The sequence below is a fragment of the Xyrauchen texanus genome, chromosome 21 (assembly GCF_025860055.1).
Source record: "Xyrauchen texanus isolate HMW12.3.18 chromosome 21, RBS_HiC_50CHRs, whole genome shotgun sequence".
In the NCBI taxonomy this organism is placed as follows: domain Eukaryota; kingdom Metazoa; phylum Chordata; class Actinopteri; order Cypriniformes; family Catostomidae; genus Xyrauchen; species Xyrauchen texanus.
Window position 1 is genome coordinate 20,949,786 of NC_068296.1, and position 19,823 is coordinate 20,969,608.

The 19,823-nt window shown below is 38.0% G+C and overlaps 1 protein-coding gene across 2 annotated transcripts in view; it reads right to left on the bottom strand.

Annotated features, from left to right (window-relative positions):
• Positions 1-207: 207 nt before the first annotated feature.
• LOC127661760 (rho family-interacting cell polarization regulator 1-like) overlaps positions 208-19,823 on the bottom strand; it is a 95,325-nt gene continuing 75,709 nt past the window's right edge. For both annotated transcript variants that reach the window (XM_052152631.1, XM_052152630.1), the window contains exons 13-22: positions 18,672-19,676; positions 17,076-17,212; positions 16,642-16,798; positions 14,703-14,838; positions 14,313-14,474; positions 13,623-13,781; positions 9,585-9,781; positions 8,620-8,703; positions 8,280-8,370; positions 208-1,596 (exon numbers count right to left, since the gene is read on the bottom strand). In XM_052152631.1, coding sequence (XP_052008591.1) covers positions 1,499-1,596; positions 8,280-8,370; positions 8,620-8,703; positions 9,585-9,781; positions 13,623-13,781; positions 14,313-14,474; positions 14,703-14,838; positions 16,642-16,798; positions 17,076-17,212; positions 18,672-19,676 — 2,226 coding nt within the window. In that variant the 3' untranslated portion in view covers positions 208-1,498. The remainder of the gene's footprint in view (positions 1,597-8,279; positions 8,371-8,619; positions 8,704-9,584; positions 9,782-13,622; positions 13,782-14,312; positions 14,475-14,702; positions 14,839-16,641; positions 16,799-17,075; positions 17,213-18,671; positions 19,677-19,823) is intronic.

Below are 19,823 nucleotides of genomic sequence, written 5' to 3' on the forward strand. Positions count from 1 at the left end.
GTTTTTTTTTTAGAGCCCCCACCCGTTAAGTTAAACAGGTTTTTAAAAAATAAAAATACGTGGGAATGCTTTTTTATACATATTCAAACATGTGTGTTTTTGTGTGTATTTTAAACACAAAAAAATCTAATTCATGTTTCAAATTTGAATTTAACAAAATCCAAACTTTCATATTTGTTTATAAATAAAACAGGCAAGTTTTAGCATTCATAATTTTAATAGTTTCCTTTACAGTTGATGGCAGCGATATCCTTGTCAGATATTATACATATTTAGAGGAGAAAAAGAAATCAAAAGTAGATCACTTCTTTAATGCTGCACAAACTGTAGGTAATAATAAAATATATTTAAATCTGTCCTGCAGTTTGTAATCTTAAACTGCAATCTTGAGTTTTAAATAAAGTATCTTATTCTCATGCTCCCCATATTCATTTGAGGCACTTGTACACTGAGGAGGCGTTCTATGTCCATCATAAAGTCTGAAACAAATTTGTTGACAAATGAATGCTATGTAAAATGAGCAATATGGGTTAAGCGGAGAAGCTTTCTGTCAAGCAGCACTTGAAAAAATGCAGTCTAGAAATCACATGCATGAAGAGGTTGTCTGAAACTATTGCAAAAGGCAATATTCACCACAGTTTACTCTTTTAATCAAATTAATAATGGCATTTTCAAATCTGAATAAAAAAGAAAAGCTTCTCACCACTTTTACAACAGATATTATTACATCATTGCCAATGGTTTAAATCTTGAGAAGTGCATGGTGAATCGAAACTAAATTACAACATAAACATATAAACTTCCAACTGAATATATATATATATATACATCTGTATCAATAAAGCATATGACAATATGGAATGATGGCACTGTTACACATTTAATGGCAACAAGGTCCCTAAAATAGTTTGGGATTAAGGAAAATACTTTCCAGGATCCCCATCCCACTTTCTGTGGTGTGAAATCAGCTACTACAAACATTCATTCTCCATTCAATATGTACACACAAACACAAACACTCTTGACAAAGTGGAAAACTATGCTCTCTATTTACTCCACAGGTAGCAGCTGCCTGCATTAATCAATAAACTGAAAACACTTTATCTCCCATCACTAGCAGTAAAGTCATCACTTGTATTTCTGATCAAGGTCCAGCTTTCATGAATTGTCAAGGGCCAAATCATAAGTCAGCAAAACATTCTTAATAAACCCACTCTCTTTATATTAATATTCACTTAACAGTGATTTATCTTAGGCCATATTTAAAATATTCATAACATACAGACTGACATACATGTCCTCTTGTCAAATGATTGTGTTGATATCTGTCCATGTCTTTGAGGACACTATGGAACACACTGCCATTGAACGATCACACTGATGTGCACTTGCACAATTTGATTGTTTTTTCTAGTGTGCATTTTAATAGTTTTTAATTGTATGATCATGTGGATGAATATACTGAGACATTAGCACATTGTTTCCGAGTATCGCGCTGTTAGAATGAGGTACTGGTCATACTGCCAGGTGCAAAAATGCGTGACATTCCATCTTTTGAGGACTCAACGTGTTGATGGGCCATCTTCCCCTCCTCACCTGCATAAGAAACAAAGTAATCATACAGAACATAAGAGATATTAGCTTTGTTCCAAATGACCCACAATACACAATCAGAAATAATGCCAAATATGCTTACACACACACACACACACACGCACAAGGAATTTGTCATGGGACAGAAGCTTCCAGTGCAAGAGAATACAATGTATAGATAAAAAAATATACATTTAAACATGTATACATGTAGTGACAAAAAAATATGATAACGGATAAAAAAAAAAGAAGAGAAATATTTCAATAGTGCAATAATGTTGTTAGAATATTTTATACACAGATATATAGTTATGTGCAGGTGATATAATGTATTGAAGAAGAGGTAGAATATGCTAAAGAATATAAATGAAATATGGATACAAGTAGGAATGGATGGACTGAATATTGCACATGGTTGAATTGACCAAAAGAAAGTATTTGGGGGCAGTTTTAGCTGTTCATGAGGTGGATGGCCTGAGGGGAAAAATATTCCTGTGCCTGGCTGTTCTGTTGCTCAGTGCTCTATAGTGCCGGTCAGAGGGCAACAGTTTGAAGAGGAAGTGTGCTGGGTGAATGGTGTCAAGAGTGATATTCACTCTGGATGTTTACAGTTCTAGCAGGGTGTGTAGGGGAGCGCCAATAATCCTCTCAGCAGTCCGTACTATCCTTTGAAGTCTTCTGATGTCTGACTTGGCAGCTGAACCAAACCAGACAGTTATAGAAGTGCAGGTTAAACTTCCTCAACTGGTGAAGGAAGTACAAACTCTGCTGGGCCTTTTTCAAAATGGAGTCAATGTGGGTCTCCCACTTCAGGTCCTGTGAGATGGTAGTACCCAGGGGCCGGTTGCACCAGCTATATGTACGTTACAACTTAGCCTAGTTGTGGGGTAAATGGTCACAAAGTCACAATTTACCCACCACATAGGGTTACATATGAACTATACATTTACAGAAGCCTCCGACCAAGAGTAACGGATGGAATAAAAAAAGCAGACTGATATGTTATGATATCAATGAGCTCATGTTTCGCGTGACAGGCTCCAGTCCTTTCGACATACATTATGATGTTGACATTTACACTCGTTTACATTTATGAGAGAGAAAAATTATGTAAAAACTTACTTCTTCAGCTTGAAACTGATCTAACAGTGCACTTTCCTCTGTATGGTGTCCAGTTTCAACATATATGATACATACAGTATAAGATATTAAAATTAATAAATGTCTATTTTTACAGCCTGTTGTATAAGTAATTATTTATTTATTGTCCCTTATTCGTTTTATAAACAGTCATTACATATTGTTATTTACATAAGCTTAATATACCATTAATTAAATCTTGTTTTATTACGTATCGTATTTTAAATGGGGATATCATTTATTACAGCTGACAGTTACATGAGTAAACAAGGTTTGAACATCAACCGTAACAAGATAAAACTGAAATTCACAGCTTTTTAATACTTCTGTGTACAAATTTGAAGGCAACTTATTGGATCAATTAAGGTAAACGTCATATTATGCGACTACGCATTACTTTACGGAGAGCTTATAAACTACTAGTTAATTCTTGCCTTAAGAAAAGGTGGTGCAACCAAATTAAGCACTGACTTAGTTACAAACTGACTAGTAGTTACTAAGCCTTAACTTCCCAACTTAAGTGAGAACTTACGCACAGCTGGTGCAACCCTACCCAGGAACCTGAATTACTCCACTACTGCCACAATGTTGTTCAGAATGGTGAGTGGGGTGTTCCTTCTAAAGTCCAGTATCATTTCCACTATTTTGTTTTAAGCGTGTTCATCTCCAGGTTGTTTTGACTGCACCAGATGGCCAGCTGTTCAACCTCCCTTCTCTATGCAGACTCATTTTCATCTTGGATGAGGCCGATGACTGTAGTGTCATCTATGAACTTAAGGAGCATACCAGAGGGGTACTTGGCAGTGCAGTCATTTGTTTAGTGGGAGAAGAGTAGTGGGGAGAGTACACATCCCTGGGGGGCACCATTGCTGATTGTACATGTGCTGGAGGTGAATTTCCCCATTCTCACTAGCTGCTGCCTGTCTGTCAAAAAGCTGGTGATTCACTGACAGATAGAGCCGGGAACAGAGAGCTGGATACATTTAGGCCATAGTAGCGGGGTTGATGGTGTTAAAAGCCGAACTGAAGTCAACCTTGCCTAATTCTCTGGTATGTCTAGATGTTGAAGTATGTAATACAGTCCCATATTGACTACATCATCCACAGATCTGTTTGCTTTATATGCAAATTGAAGGGGATCCAGAAAGGGTTCAGAGATGTCCTTCAGGTGGGCCAACACGTCTCTCAAATGACTTCATGACCACAGATGTCAGAGCAGAGGTAGTCGTTAAGTCCTTTGATCTTGGGTTTCTTTGGGATGGGGATGAATGTAGAGCATTTGAAGCAGCAGGGAACTTAACATTTTATTCCAGTGATCTGTTGAAGATGGGATGCGGTGTCCGGAATGGCTCCACTCATCGAGGTTTCCGTGAAGCACAATGCAGCAGAATTTGCAAAGTCCTTATTTTTGTAAGTGAGAAGTAATTTGTCCATTTTGCTAAGAAGAGAGCAGAGATTCCCTAGATGGATGCTTGGCTGCACTCTCATCCGACTAAAATGTCCAACAGAACGTCTGAATAATCAAAAACTTGTGACTATGCACTTGCAATATACACCATGCACTCAGCTATGAAGTTTATGAATTTTCCAAGAATGCTTAAAATTTAGAGGCATTTGCTATTTAAAGGGATAGTTCACTCAAAAATGAATTCAATCATCAGCTTTTCCCCCTCATCCCAGATGTATGTGACTTTCTTCTGCTTAACACAATTTAAGATTTTTAGAAGAATATCTCATCACTGTAGGTCCAAACTATGCAAGTGAATGGTGACCAGGACTTTGAAGGTCCAAAAGGCATATAAAGTCAGCATAAAAGTAATGCATATGACTAGTGGTTTAATCCATATCATCAGAAGCAATATAATGGAGTAGGTGATAAAACCGATCAATATTTAAGTCCAAAAATTCTCCTCCCTGCCTAGTAGGTGGCACAATGCACAAAGATTGCAAATCGCCAAAAACAAAAGAACAATGTGAAAGTATGGAGATTTAATATAAAAAAATGACTTAAATATTGATCTGTCTCTTAACCACACTTATCATATGGCTTCTGAAGAAGCCTTTATATTCTTTTTTGACCTTCAAAATTCTGGTCACTCTTCACTTGCATTGACTGGACCTACAGCGCTGAAGTATTTTTCTAAAAATCTTTGTTTGTGTCCTGCAGAAGAAAGAAAGTCACACATCTAGGATGGCATGAGGATGAGTAAATTATGAGAGAATATTTTTGTTGGGTAAACTATCCCTTTAACACCTGACAGAAGTGACATTTCAAATGCATGCGATGTGTTTCCGCCATCTTTAGCGCATTAGCCAACCTAAGTTAATTACTTGTATCTCAAACAATGTACACATTCACACAGCATCGGGTTGATGGTAAAGCATTCAACTCACATTTCTAAGGTGCTATCTTCGATTAAGTTTTGCTAATTTCTACATTCTCCATTATTTACAATTGTTTTGTCAGACCAACATCACTGCCAGGTAACTCCGCCCCTTCCACTACGTACGGCAAGTCACGAGTGATGAGTGTATGAAATGCCCAACATCCCATAATTGTGCATAGTTGTAACTTGAAAACCATGAATAAAACTATGCAAGGTCAAAGAAAATACAACCCATTCTACATTAGATACAGGTTTGGATCATCACTTGTTGTCCATTGTAAAATCTGGTTCCTGAATAGGGTTGCAACGGTATGAGATTTTCACGGTACAATAACTTTGAGTCTCAGAAAATATCACGTTATCACTGTATACGGCGGTATTACACATTTATTATTATCAGTTACAATGACCCTTAAAGGAGTGGAAACAGAAGTTTTTTTTTTGGTTGAGCAAACACTATTATAATTGAAACCATCTTTTTTTTTTTTATTGAAGTATGTGTAAAAACAAAAGTCTCCCTTTTGAAAATAAATAGAATAAGAAAGCTAATAGAACTATAATAATAAACCGAATTATAAACATGATAAAAAAATAGCATGCAACTATAACATGTTATTTAACTAAAGCATGTCAGAATAGCATGCTAAATTAACTACTAAATGAAAAATAACATCAGCTGTGTAAGCTTTTCAAGTAATGTCCTATGATTATTAATAATTATTATATACTGTAGGTGTGCGAAAGCACAGCCAGGTACTTTCGTACAGACTGGACTGCTCCAGTCTGTACCTTTAACTCAGTAGTTCTCAGCTGGTTTTGCTTCAGGACAGATTTTACATTGGAAATCAAGTGGAGACCCACCATAGTAAAAACATAACCTGTATTTAATGTATCCTGGGTTGCATTTCCTTTTATGTTGCATAGATTTGTTCATGGTTTTCCAGTACAAGGACATGCATCAAGTGACATTATTTTTGTTGTTGACGTCAACAACAAAAGTGACAGGATGTTTTTTCTCCCCCTTTTAAAAATTTAATAGCTTATTTACATATATGAGCCCATTATTATCCTGTTTGTTTCCTAATTTCAAACATATTTCAAACAGAACATACGTATTACAAAGGAGGAAAGGCTCCTCATTACCATGGTTAGGTCAGTGTAGCTAATCTTAAATAATAGTAATAATAATAACAACAAAAAATTATAGTATTTATGAAAAAATAAATACTAGCTGAAACACATCTTGAAAAATGCCACTATTGATATATAATTAGGTCTAATATATTCTACCTTTAGATTATTTCATACGAAACTATAACATTTTGTAAAAATGTTACTTTTACTCATGTAAAATCGTGAAACAATTTTGTAAAGGTGATGATGTATAATGAAACAAAATTTAAAAAAAAACTTGACTTGAGCTCCATAATGCCTTAAACTAGAAAAGTCTCACTAGAATTGAAATTGGTCACATCAGTTTTAAGGTCTGCGTGCTGCAATATTGAGGGAAGCCCGGATGTTGCATGCGCGTGCCAGAGAGCAGAGTATATCATGATCCCGAGCTGGTTCTGTTACACTTGTGCGAAAGTGCAGATGAGAAGCCTTAAGCTGATTGCAAGATTATCATTAAATCTGCCTCGGCAGTCCTAAATAGGCTATCACTTGGACGGCTGCTGTAATATCTTTAATGGGAGAACTGTGTCATTGTTCTTTCCCTGCTGTCCACGACCCAGTACGAATAGGCCTGCGACCCACCAGTTGAGAAACACTGCTTTAAAGGGGTCATGACATGGGTTTTTTTATTGTATTATTATGTTCCCTTAGGTGCAATTATAGTATTAATATATTTTTTTTTAAGAAAAACTTTTAAAATCTAGTGATTTATGAACTTTTCCCACCCTGTTTCTCATCCTCTGATTCAAACAGTCTGTTTTGGGGGCGTTTTCCATTTAAGACTTCAGTGTTAACGCCCACTGTTATGATTGGCTAACGTCAGTGCCTGTGTATCAATTATTGACGCCCCCAGCCAGAACAATATGCAAGTAAACTAAGTAAAAACACTGTGATTATTCATAATGAATGAAATTGCGCTTTAAAAAGTAGTTTAAAGTTTAAAATAGATTACTTACAGTTTGCATCGTCGTTGTTCCCAGAATAGTCGGCACGGACTTATCTTTGAGCAACAGTTTTCTGGCAAAGCCAGCATCATACTGAGATTTGTTCTCAAAACAGTCATCCTTAAAATGTACAGAACAAACGCTTAAGTTAACACTGCCGTGACTGGGACGTCCGCAAAAAATAAACTGCATCCATTTTTCCTTGACGTCTGGATCTTTCGGCAGCTTATTCAGAGGTTTTGTTTGACCACAGCCAGGAACAGCACATCTGTGTGGCATCGTAATTTTCCTGTGCACAAGTAGTCTCTGTCAGAGCTCGCTGTCCATCGACTGAACACTTGTGAGGCGCACGGCGATACTGAAATGAGCGTAGTTGTCTTGCGCTTAAAGCGTAGTTATCTTGTGCTGGAGGCGGTCATATGCAAACGCTGGTACGTCACTTCTAACCGTCACGTCACTTCTAACCATGAATCCAGAACGAGCTGTATTTTGAGCTTGATTAAATAAATGATTCGTTTAGAATGGGGAGGACGTCTTAAAATATTAAACTTGCAGGACGTTTTAATGATACAAAGACCTCTTATATACCAAAAGATCAAGGCAAATTTGGTTTCTCATGTCATGACCCCTTTAACTCACACACACACACACACACACACACACTCACTTATGTCAGACCCCCTCGCCTCTCTCTGACATTTTATCCACTGCATGTGTGGGTGTGGCGCAAGTTGACAAGCCTGACAGGCAGTCGGAGGAAAAGAGAAGTGCAGGCGTAGGTGAGATTCTCTGTCCAGTTTCATTTTTTTTCCTCAATACCGTAGATAAGCAAATGTACATGGTATGATAACTGTCAATTTTCGCAATACCGGTATACCATTGCAACCCTAGTCCTGAAGCAAACCCAATTGATAAGCACTCCTGTAGATTGCACTTGCTCTCATGTCTCAAACTCTTCAATCCCTACAGGATCAATTATTTTACTATTATTCCTGATCTCTCCTTCACAAGTCCACTTCCAGTTATTTATTCCACTGCTTACCTAGCACAAGCAGAGCTTGTTTGGCTGCATCCCTCACATCCTCCTTATCTGTCCGGCACAGATACACCAGCTGCTCAATGCTCTCTTTGGCCTGTAATGTACAAACATAATCAGCAGGGCACTTTACTTGAAGTTCTCCGCTTGCATTGAGCTGCATATATTCTGATTCCCATTCAGATTATAAAGTACAGAATCTAAGCAGCACTACCAGGCTACATTTAAGCACAAATATTAAAGAAATATAATTCTATGTTGTCGAAGTGCTATGGAGCAGAGGACGAAGCCGTAAAAGTGGTTCGGGTTATTTGGGTTAATGTTTAGACGTTATGCAGGGACTGACCTTCAGACAGGCGAGTGCTTTACATCCACAAACTCGCGTCTCAATGCTCTCATCCTCCAGCAGTTCAAGACAGCTCACAAGCGCCTGAGAGAGAACAGTAATGGGAGACAGTTTAGTGGATTAATTCACAATGCTTTCTGAATAACAAAGCATTAAAGGTAAAGGCTACTTCACAAATTCACATTTAAATGTGAAATAAAAGACTTTGTTGTTCTATGAAAACATACTGTAACTTTCAGAACTCCCAATTTCCCATCTAATCGAAAAAGAACATCTATGGAAACACAACAGCAAAAACGTCTAGTTCTAAAATCCTTGGATTTTTTATGTCAGAAAACCCAAAACATTAAAAGTGCACTCAGTTAATTTTACACTGACCTCTAAAGGTGTGGATGCACCATAATTCAAATGCATTAGCTTTCAGTGTCATATTGTAGAAATTCACTATTCACAGTCAGTCGTTACTAATTTATTCAATGAATGAAAGTGCCAATAACAGTACAGTTACTGAGATTAAGTGAGTAGTATTCGGCTGGTCATGTGATCCTAACATGCAGGCCTCTTGAGGGGCCCTCTCCATGTGTGAGCAGTAAAAATGTTATACACGTTTCAAAATGTCTATTGATTTATTTAGGAGTAAAACTTTTTCAAGTGATTTTAATAAGAAATAATTGACATTTTACCAAACAATTTGGACAAATTAGCTTAAAAAAAGGCGACTTTTGCCAAAAGGGGAGTAGTTTGCATCCCTGCGATATAGACTATTTTAGGCAGGACAGTCTTTTATAGTACAGTCTATTATTTCATGTCTAGGGGAGAGCGGGCCCACCCAAAAAGACTTTATCCCAGTCCCCATGAATTTTAGGGATGAGATTGAGAGTGCATTTTGGGTGTGACTCAGAATTTCACTGCAAATGTGAACAGAACACAAAGTTTGAAGGAGGATCCAGAGTGTGACATCTTACCCTCTCCCTGTGGCGGGTTTGGTCAGCTAGACTACGCAGCAGAGAGCTGGCTGTACTGCACACTTTCCCCCTTGGGTCCCTCAGCAGCAGACTGACTGTCCGTAAACCCTCCCTCTTCAGACTGCACTCTGGAGGTTTCTTCAGAGACTTAACCAGAACATCCTGGTCTCCAGACTGTAGGCACTGAACTAGCCACACTAGTGAAGAGAAACAAAGAAGTGTGGTTAATGGAAGACATGGATGAAATAGATACAGTGAAAAAAAGAGAGGTGGGCAGGAATGGAAAGATTCATCAAGAAAGCCCAACGAAGGGTTTGGTGGGTGATAATGGGGGTGTGGGGATGGCAGAGGTTGAAACTACTCCAAATGTGTTACACAATCACTCTTGCTAATGAATATTTACGTTTCATATGTAAAGATAGAAGGGTACATGACATTCACACTTAGGTCTTTTTCACACCACATGCATAAGCAGCATGTAAGCATAACAGGAGGCTCACATCATGCTGCGTAACATCTGCGGATCTACACAGTACAGCTACAGAAACGATATGAGATTCATCTAGTCCAATAATCCAGTACGTTGGGGATTTTCCTGCTTGAGCTGTGCGAGTTGAAAGCGCTGAACGCTGTCAAAATAAACCGCTATTCAAACGCATCCTATACTATATCCGCACTATATCCACAACATACATGTAATAACACAACTAACAGACAATGAAGTGAGTGTATTCAGTATTTGTAGATAATTTTTTTACATGTTTCTATGGTATACTGGAAAACAATGATATGCGTTTCATAAGTTTTAAAGGCTTTTATTGGCAAAAACATATGCAGAGTCAATATTTACAGTGTTGTCCCTTATTCTTCATAACCTCTGCAATTCGCTCTGGCATGCCGGACCATCAGCTTCTCGGCCAAATCCTGACTGATGGTGATCCATTCTTGTCTTATTAGTGCTCGGATTTGATCACAATTTGTGGGCTTCTGCTTGTCCACTCGCCTTTTGAGGGTTGACCACAGGTTCTCAATGGGATTAAGATCTGGGGAGTTGCCTGGCCACGGATCCAAAATTTCAATGTAATAATCTCAGAGCCACTTCATTATCACTCTTGCCGTGTGACATGGTGCTCCGTCATGCTGGAAAATGCATGGATCATCACCAAATTGCTCCTCGATGGTTGGGAGAAGTTGCACTTGCAGGACGTTTTGATACCGTTCTTTATTCATGGCAGTGTTTTTGGGCAGAATTGTGACAGCCCACTCCCTTGGATGAAAAGCAACCCCACACATGGATGGTCTCAGGATGCTTCACTGTTGGCACGACACAGGACTTGTGGTAGCGTTCACCTTTTCTTCTCTGGACTATTGATTTTCCAGATGTCTCAAACAGTCGGAAGGGGGCTTCATCAGGGAAAATAACTTTGCACCAGTCTTCTGCTGTCCAATCCTTGTACTTCCTGCTAAATGTATTCTTTCCTTGACGGTCCTGGCACTTGCTGGACACAATGGGACGTCCTGAAGCCTTCTTCACTACAGTTGAACCTCTCTCCTTGAAATTCTTAATGATCTGGTAAATGGTTCTTTCAGGTGCATTATTCTTTGCAGCAATTTCCTTGCATGTGATGCCATTTTGATGCAAAGCGATGATGGCTGCATGTCTTTCTTTAGAGGTAACCATTGCTAACAAGAACACAATGATTGGAAGCACATCTTCCCTCCTTTTATAGCAATCAGTCTGCTCTTATAATCCAATCAGAATGATAGTGATTTCACCAGACTAGTACTTGTTCACACTTTCCCAGGTGCTGCTGATATGATTAGTGAAATTATGTTAGCTGGTCATTTTGTGTGGGGGCCAAAAAAACAGTGAAATTAGTTTTTTTTTGTGATAAAGTTCATTTTTTTGACCAATGAAGCTTTTTGCAATTATTTAAAATGCATCTGATCACTCTGCACTATAATCTAGAAACAATGTGAATCAACACCACAACAACTGAAGCAGAAAGCTTGGCGAAACACCAAATTTATGTCACTGCCAATACTTTTGGCCTCGGCTGTATATGCCGTTTCTGTGAAGAAAAAAAAAAAACACGCTACACGCAATGCCATATTCTAAATGGGCTAAACACAGAAAATTTATATAAGTCTTTAAACTAAGCATGAAGAATTCAGAATACAGTAGGCTAACTTCTAAACAGTAGCTAATGCGTCAGCATTTTCATTAAATATTATTTTGGAGCTCAAGTTTTCAAAACAAGGACAGTTATACAGTTTTCTGTATGTAGCCTAACTTTTATATGTTTAATATATGTTTAAATTAAGAAAATGTTTGAATATTTGAATAAAGTTTGGTCTGTTACAGTTAGACATGAAAACCACTGTGTAAAAATGTACATTGGCTACACTTTAGCTATGCTGCTTACCAGAGGTGGGACCAAGTCATTGTTTTCCAAGTCACAAGTCTCAAATCATTGCATTAAAGTCCCGAGTCATGTCCCAAGTCAAGGCAGGCAAGTCCCAAGTCAAGGCAGGCAAGTCCAAGTTAATTTACAAGTCCTCAACTTTTAGATTCAAGTCTTAAACAAGTCATTAGTGCACTTTGCCCAAATTAGTGTCAGAGTATTAATTACTATAGTAAATTTATACAAATTTTATCTAGAAGTTTCTAATTTATAATCTAATTTGATCTTCTTTTTTATCGATATCTACCTGTAAAGACTAAAGAGGGTAATAAAGATGATACATGAATCTTATCTTTGGACACACATTAAGGCAAACCAAACTTTTACTCTAAACACGTAGTGAAAGGACGCTGAACTCGCTGAACTGGTGAATTAAATCTGAAATATTACCAGGCAGTGGCTAATTGCAGACATTTAAGTTGCATATACGAGTTATATACTGTAAAGTGCTGCGAACAGAGTAAATGATCGGTTTTGTGATTTTTAGAACCATAACCAATATAATTAAATAAATATAGCTAAATGCATAACAGAGGACCAGCACGTCCGCAAAAGAATGAGTGTTTACCTGCACATTCTAACCAGTTATGCTCAAAAAGCACCAACATGTGTGGTCACAACAAATGGCGTTCCTTTATCGAGGTCATACAACAGCGTAATAAAACATCGGGTAGATTTTGTCCATTACAACAATTGCTATAACACGTTAAATGCTACTGACCGCAGTAAAAAATAGTTTGCGGTTCGATATGCAGACTTTGTTAGTCTGTAAATCTGCTATGTGCTGCCATAGACATGTATGTTACTGAACCATAGCTGATGTAAATTAGTTAACATTTAAATTAGTGAAAATCAAATGAATCGTTTATTTGGGAAATTAATTGTTGATTTACTGCACATTTTTAATTATACAACTCTTATCTTTGGTTTTAAAAAGTATAAGTATTTCCAAGTCAGACGGCTGAAGTCCAAGTCAAGTTGCAAGTCATTGCTGTCAAAGTCGAGTCACAAGTCTTTTTGGATTCTATCGAGTCAAGTCGCGAGTCATCAAATTAGTGACTCGAGTCCGAGTCAAGTCCAAGTCACGCGACTCAAGTCCACACCTCTGCTGCTTACACATGAAATATGGGCAACAACAGAGCTGTTCATCCATGACGACAATTTTTAGGTGAACACGGAAGTCTAATTCAGCATGGGTTCCCTCTGGATTTTCCCATGGGTTTTTATAGTGGGGTTTTGGAATTTATGAGAAAAATAAGGTCTGTGGTATACATTACTTGACGATACGTCGATGTTTTTTCCTACAGCATAAATTACACACAGACATACCTCAAACACAAATTTTGAAGCCGCTGTGTGTTTTTTTTTTTTTTTTTAAAGTATGCAATTCAATATGGCTGCAAAATTCACATTTGACTGTGTAATTTTTGCTGTAGAATAAAACGTTCACGTATCATCAAGTAATGTTTACCACAGACCATATTTAACTCATATGTTGAAAACCCCAATTATAAAAAGCCTGATCATCCTCTCATTCAAACTCTGGCACACAAATGCCAATACTCAAACATACCTTCTTCAGCAAGCTCGGTCATGTGTGTTTCCAGTTCATTCACTCCCTCTGCTTCCAGGTAGCTCCAAAATTGGAAGAGTGTGAGCGTTTCTTTGGCTGCACCTCCACCACGCCTAGGCAGCTTTCTCTCAAGGACCCGTTCCACCAGACGCAGAAACACTATGACACACACACACACACACACACACACACACACACACACACACAGGTTCAGTGTCACCACTTTATGAAATCTTCTAAGAGACATCAGTCTAATTTACAAAGGGTCAAAAGACAATTTAATGACTAGTTGGAATGTAGACACTTTTAACTGCATCAGGGATAATTAGAAACAATTATTAGCAATCAATACTTCTGAGTGATGAAATAATGGAAGTAAAATGTTTATGTTGAGCATTAAAACAGAGGACTCACATTTCTTTTTCTGTCATGGTAGGGACTTTCCATTGACATTCCATTAATGTTTTTATACTGAGCTATTGATATTTTCTATCCCTTAATCAACTACCCCTAAACCTAACCCTCATACAAACCCTTATGCGTATTCAGATTTGAATGAAAACATTAATATGTTTATTAAGCTGTTTTCAGGGACCATTCGCTGGTCGTCACTGGTGTAGGTTACTTCAGGTTTAACTATTCTTGTGGAGACATCACAATATAGAAATTATCTGATGCCCACACACATACCCATGTCTGCAAAGCCGGCTCCTCTCTCAGGGAGTTTGCTGGTGTAAGCATTGCTGAGCTCCTGTAAGAAAGCCTCTGTGGAGGTGCTGTACACACTGTAGCCATCCATGCACTGCCGCCATAGCAACACAGCCCCTTGGCACTGATCTAATTGAGGAACAACTAAGAAAATGGAAAATATATATATATATAATAAAAATATATTATTTTCCAAGCATTACAATATAGAATCTAATAAGTTTGAAAAATGCAGTGAAATGAGGAGACTGCGACACAAATAACACTACAGCAAAACCCTGCAAATATATACAGCAGATTACACTAAAGTAATATAAAGACTAATATAAAACTAAATAAAATTTCCTCTAAAACAAATCTTGTGAGACCTACCCTCCTCTGGTTGTTTCACACCACCCCTTGAGTCCTTGACAACCCATCGTATGAGTTCGAGGACTCGAGCCTCCCTGAGGAGACGGTCCAGAGCATACATCTCCCCACAGCGCAGAGGTCCAAATGTGCCTAACCTCTGTTTACAAAAACAACATACAGAGCATCAATACAAATGCTCTGTTAAAGAAAGAATTCACCCAAAAATGAAAATTCTGTCATCATTTACTCCCTTATGCCATCCCAGATTTGTATGACTTTCTTTCCTCTGCAGAACACAAAGATTTTTAAAAGAATATTTCAGCTCTGTAGGTTCATACAATGCAAGTGAATGGAGACCAAAACTTTGAAGCTCCAAAGGCACATAAAGGCAGTATATATTAATCCATAAAGGCCCAAACATACTCTACGCAAGTATGTGAATGCAGACGAACCTTGCTATGCAAGCTCGATTTTACGCGTTGTGGCATTGCAGCAAGTGGCGCTAGAGTGGATTTTCTTCTTTCAATCAACAACTGTCATGGCGGACTCGGGCAGCAATTTGAGTTGAATCTTTTTTTTAAATATATACGACTTTTTGTCCCCAGTCCATTCAAATGAACTTGTTTTTTCTCCATGTCTCTCCCCACTCCTCAACTATCAAATCATCTACCACATCCGGGCTGCAGCCAAAAATATAGGCAGGTGACTTGCTGCCTAATCAGTTAATGGCTTAACTGACAGCTGTTTTGAATGAATGGAACTCTTAAGGAACTGGTCTCCGAACAGTTTGAAAAGCAACTTGTTTTCATCCTGCCTCCATATACAGCCTCCGAAGGCAGCATTTTCCTGGTTTCGGACGCAGCACTGGTTTCGTGGTCACACCTAAAAAATCTATTGCCCTCTTGTGGTCTGAGGTTTGTAACTGCCAGAGCAATGTAAGAGTGCACGTAATGCATGTACAACAGGACCAAGCATTGGCCAAGCGCTCGTGTCTGAGTTTGCTTACTTGCCTGAAGTACGTTTCTGCCTTAAAACTCCAGTGGTTAAATCTATGTCTTCAGAAGTGATATGATAATATGTATGGATGAGAAAAAGATCAACATTTAAGCCATTTTTACTATAAATCTCCACTTTCACATTTTGCTTCTTTTGTCCTTTGGCAATTCACATTCTATGTGCATATCAACAACTACTGGGGAGGAGAATTTACAGTAAAAAAAGGACTTGAATATTGATCTGTTTCTCTCCTACACCTATCATATCATCTCAGAAGACATGGATTTAACCACTGGAGTCATATGGATTAATTGTATGCTGCCTTTATGTGCTTTTTGGCCACCATTCACTTGCAGTGTATGGACATACAGAGCTGAAATATTTTTCTAAAGATATTTGTTTGTGTTCAGTAGAAGAAGATTGAAAATCACACATGGCATGATCTGGGATGGCATGAGGGTCAGTATTTTCATTTTTGGGTGAACTATTCCTTTAAATATTTACCAGTTATCCCAAGAAATTATTGGAGCTTTGAAAACTATGAAAATAGAAAACAGCAAATTTCTACTGGAGACAACATGATGGAGAGAAAATAAATGTGCAGGCATTAAGTTTACAAAGCAAATTTCATTTAGAAACAATTAACTTTAACAAATAATTATCAAAATGTACAATGGTAATACCGTAGGTTCTTTGTACATAATAAAACCATGTTTTTTGGGGTAGAAACATGATATTCTTTAAAATACCTTGAAGTATCATTTACATACCATTGCACATGACTATAGTAATCATTCAGAACCAAGTTAAATATCAAAGAACTGTGGTATTACCATAGATACAATAAATGTACCAAACGACTTTTCATAAAAACTTTTAATTCTTCTTTTGTTTTAAATGTATTTATTTTTACACTTCTGTTCACAGGAAATGTGGAACTAAACATCCTTATGAGGTAACTGACCAGTAGCTGTGAGCTGCAGTTCTTCAGATGAACCAGTAGGGTATGATCTAGAGCTGGACACCCTGTGCTGAGAGGATCAGAGGGAGTGTCCCAACATCCCACCTCACAACCCTCATCCTCCCCTGCACTCTCCACTGCCGCTGGCCACACCTCAGTGCTGTATCCATTACAACACACACATATGAAGACAACAACATGTTAGATAAGAGGAGGGAAATGGTAATAAGTCTTACAACATACAATACTTTTAAAAGTTTGAAAATAATTTACTCAAACTTAAATTTTTAAACAGCTTCTAAATCCAAGCACTAGGTGGCAGTAGAGTACTATAACATTATAATATTTTTGAGGAAAAACCTTGCTTGAAAATATTGTCTTTTCTTCAACTATAACATAAAAGAGAGGGAAAGGTGAGACATTTCTCACATTCTGACCTGTTTGTCACACTCTGTCTCTCACCATCCTCCTCATCTTCTTCCTCTTCCAGGTCTGCTGTATTGAGGAAGTCAAAGCTTCCAAGAGCAGTCTCAACTGTCAAACTGACACTGGACGAACGACTGCGACTCCGTACCTTCACATACACATGTAAAACGTTCAAAAGAGATAAAAAAAACAGCAACATTCAAACAAACTTACATCTATTAATCTCCCTCTACTTTCGCTAATAATAACAAATGACAAACTGCTGAAGTAGTGTAATGCTTTTTAAATTCTTGTAATCAGGTTACTTATTACTGACTTTGAACTGAAGTACTTTTAAGTTCATTACTTGGGTTACATATATTTCTAAAACAGTATTATTAATTAATATGTTCATACAGTATGTATGCCTGTTTGGGTTTCTGTGAGAGCTGCAAGGTGTGCAGCAATGAACAAGGATGAAATAAAGATATTATTTTGAATTTGATGAGTGGAAAATCACTTCTAAGAAAAGTGTTTCATAAAATCATGTTAAAATAAAGTTGTAGTGTAATTTCTTTTGATAAAGTTTTTGGAGGTGTGCTTACATGTTTGCTCGACTTAAAATTGCATATCTAACCAACTCCTGATGAAAACGTTTAGATTATTATTGGAATTATCCCTCTGTGCTTCATATAACCTTGTTTCGCAATGTCTTTGGAAGGGTTTTGTCCATCAAAAGCATCAAAATGCACAACAACACGTCATTTCAATGTCACAATGTAATCCACACGTAAATGCCTTTTTAACTGCATTAGTGCGGTAAAGTTAATTTTAGTTTCGCCAATTTATTTAAAAAGAAATTAAAAAAACCTTGCACTTTTGCTTTTTTGATAACTTTGAGACTTTTTTGTGAAGTTGATTCACAAAATATAACTGTTGGCACACATTGATAGCGTTTGTAATGCAGAAAGTTTCAGAGTAAGATCACATTTGTTTAACGCACCTCTGGGCACCAGTCTATAATTCTAAGAAGTCTTTCATAAGAAATACTTGTTAAACTCAAACATATTCAAACCTGTTATTGATGGAGGGCCTAGAGCTCTATCAGCACCACAGGGGAATACATGCAGCTCCATTCTTATTTTTACACCATGCAAAATACATTTGCACTCCATGCTTCTGAATTTGAGCCAAAAGCACCACTCAAATGATTAGATCCTGCCTCCTCATGCAGAGTAATTATGCATGCAACTAAATACAGCTGATGTATAGCAGTAAAATGCACACTCAAATGCATGTGACATCAAATCCAACAAACATGACATATCCTAACAAACAAGTTAGGTCAGAGGTAATCCAAATGTAATCAGATTAGATTAATCAAGAGATTATAATCAATATAATTCAAGAGATTACGTTACTGATTGCAATTTTAGACGTGTAATTTTTAATCAATAACAGATTATAATTTAGAAGTAATCTACCCAGCACTGATATTACTGTATGTATAATGCAAAACATTAATTGATTTTAAGTGTGGCTTAAGGGATTTCATATACTTTTAGGAGACACTGTATGTGCAAACAAATGAAAAAAATTCACAAACAGTAATTAACTTTGTCACTCACTGTTAGTGCTTCATCCAACAATTTCAGCTCTTGCTCCAAGACCTGCAGCTCTGGGAACTGGCCTCTGTAGTCATCAAGGGAGGACATAATTGCACTAAGGGCTTCCTCCACACTGCTGTCTGCTGACAGTGCTTCCACACCATCCGTGGGTCTAGTCTCTGCAGAGGAACCAGACCTCTTGGCTAGCACAATGTCTGTTTGTAACTTTGTGAGGCATGGCTCATGGCTCTGTGCTGAGAGATCAGTCCTAGATGCTCCAGTGTCCATCTGATGGGACAAGACAATAGCACTGGGAGAAGAGTCTCTCTCTCCAAAAGTGTAGGAGATAGAGCTTGGCCTAGATCTAAGCTCTTTGTTAGCTTTTTCAGATAAGACACAGGCTGTGGTTACAGAAGGAAGACCCTGCTGCTCCTTGCAGGAGTTACTTTCTGGACAGTTCAATGGCTCAGCTGTGCAGGTTGGTTCACAGGTGGCTGGAACAGGAACAGGGCAGATCTCCTGAGTCTCTGCTATGACAAAACATGGTTCTGCTCTGTGGGGCTTATCCATGTCACTTACTGATATCAAAGAGACCACTGAAGTCACTTCAGTGGTCTCCAAGGATTCCCCAGTCAATCTATCTGTCAAAACACCATCTACACTGTTCTCGCTGATGTGGCTAAGAGAGCGGGAAAATCGGGGATGGCCGTTGGGCACTTCCTGTTTCACAGTGGCCTTAATGGTAACTGTTTTGGCTACTGGTTTCTTAAGATCCTTTTCCTCTTCCTCCTCCTTGTCCTCTTCTTTCTGATTGGCCAGGCGGGTGGGAGTAGAGTTTGCTGAGTGACGGGGGGCAAAAGAGATTTCAATGGCAGGAGGAGCAGCTTGTACCTCAGGCTGGACAAAGTTGTTATGTGCGTGACGCATTCCCAAGGAAAGCTTGGGACTGGATGAATCGTCTGAGGATTCAGAGGAATTTGACCACGCTGTTCCATTCTCCATCTCTTCCTGTCTCCTCAACATATTCTAATGGAAGAAAGAGATGAGAATGAAATCTAATTATGATGATTACAATAATTGAAGAAAAGGCCTTTTTACATGAATCGCTTCAACATTCAAGCCAATTCCTTCAACTCTGCGTAGCAAACTGTCAAGCGTCATGTTGAGCGCAAG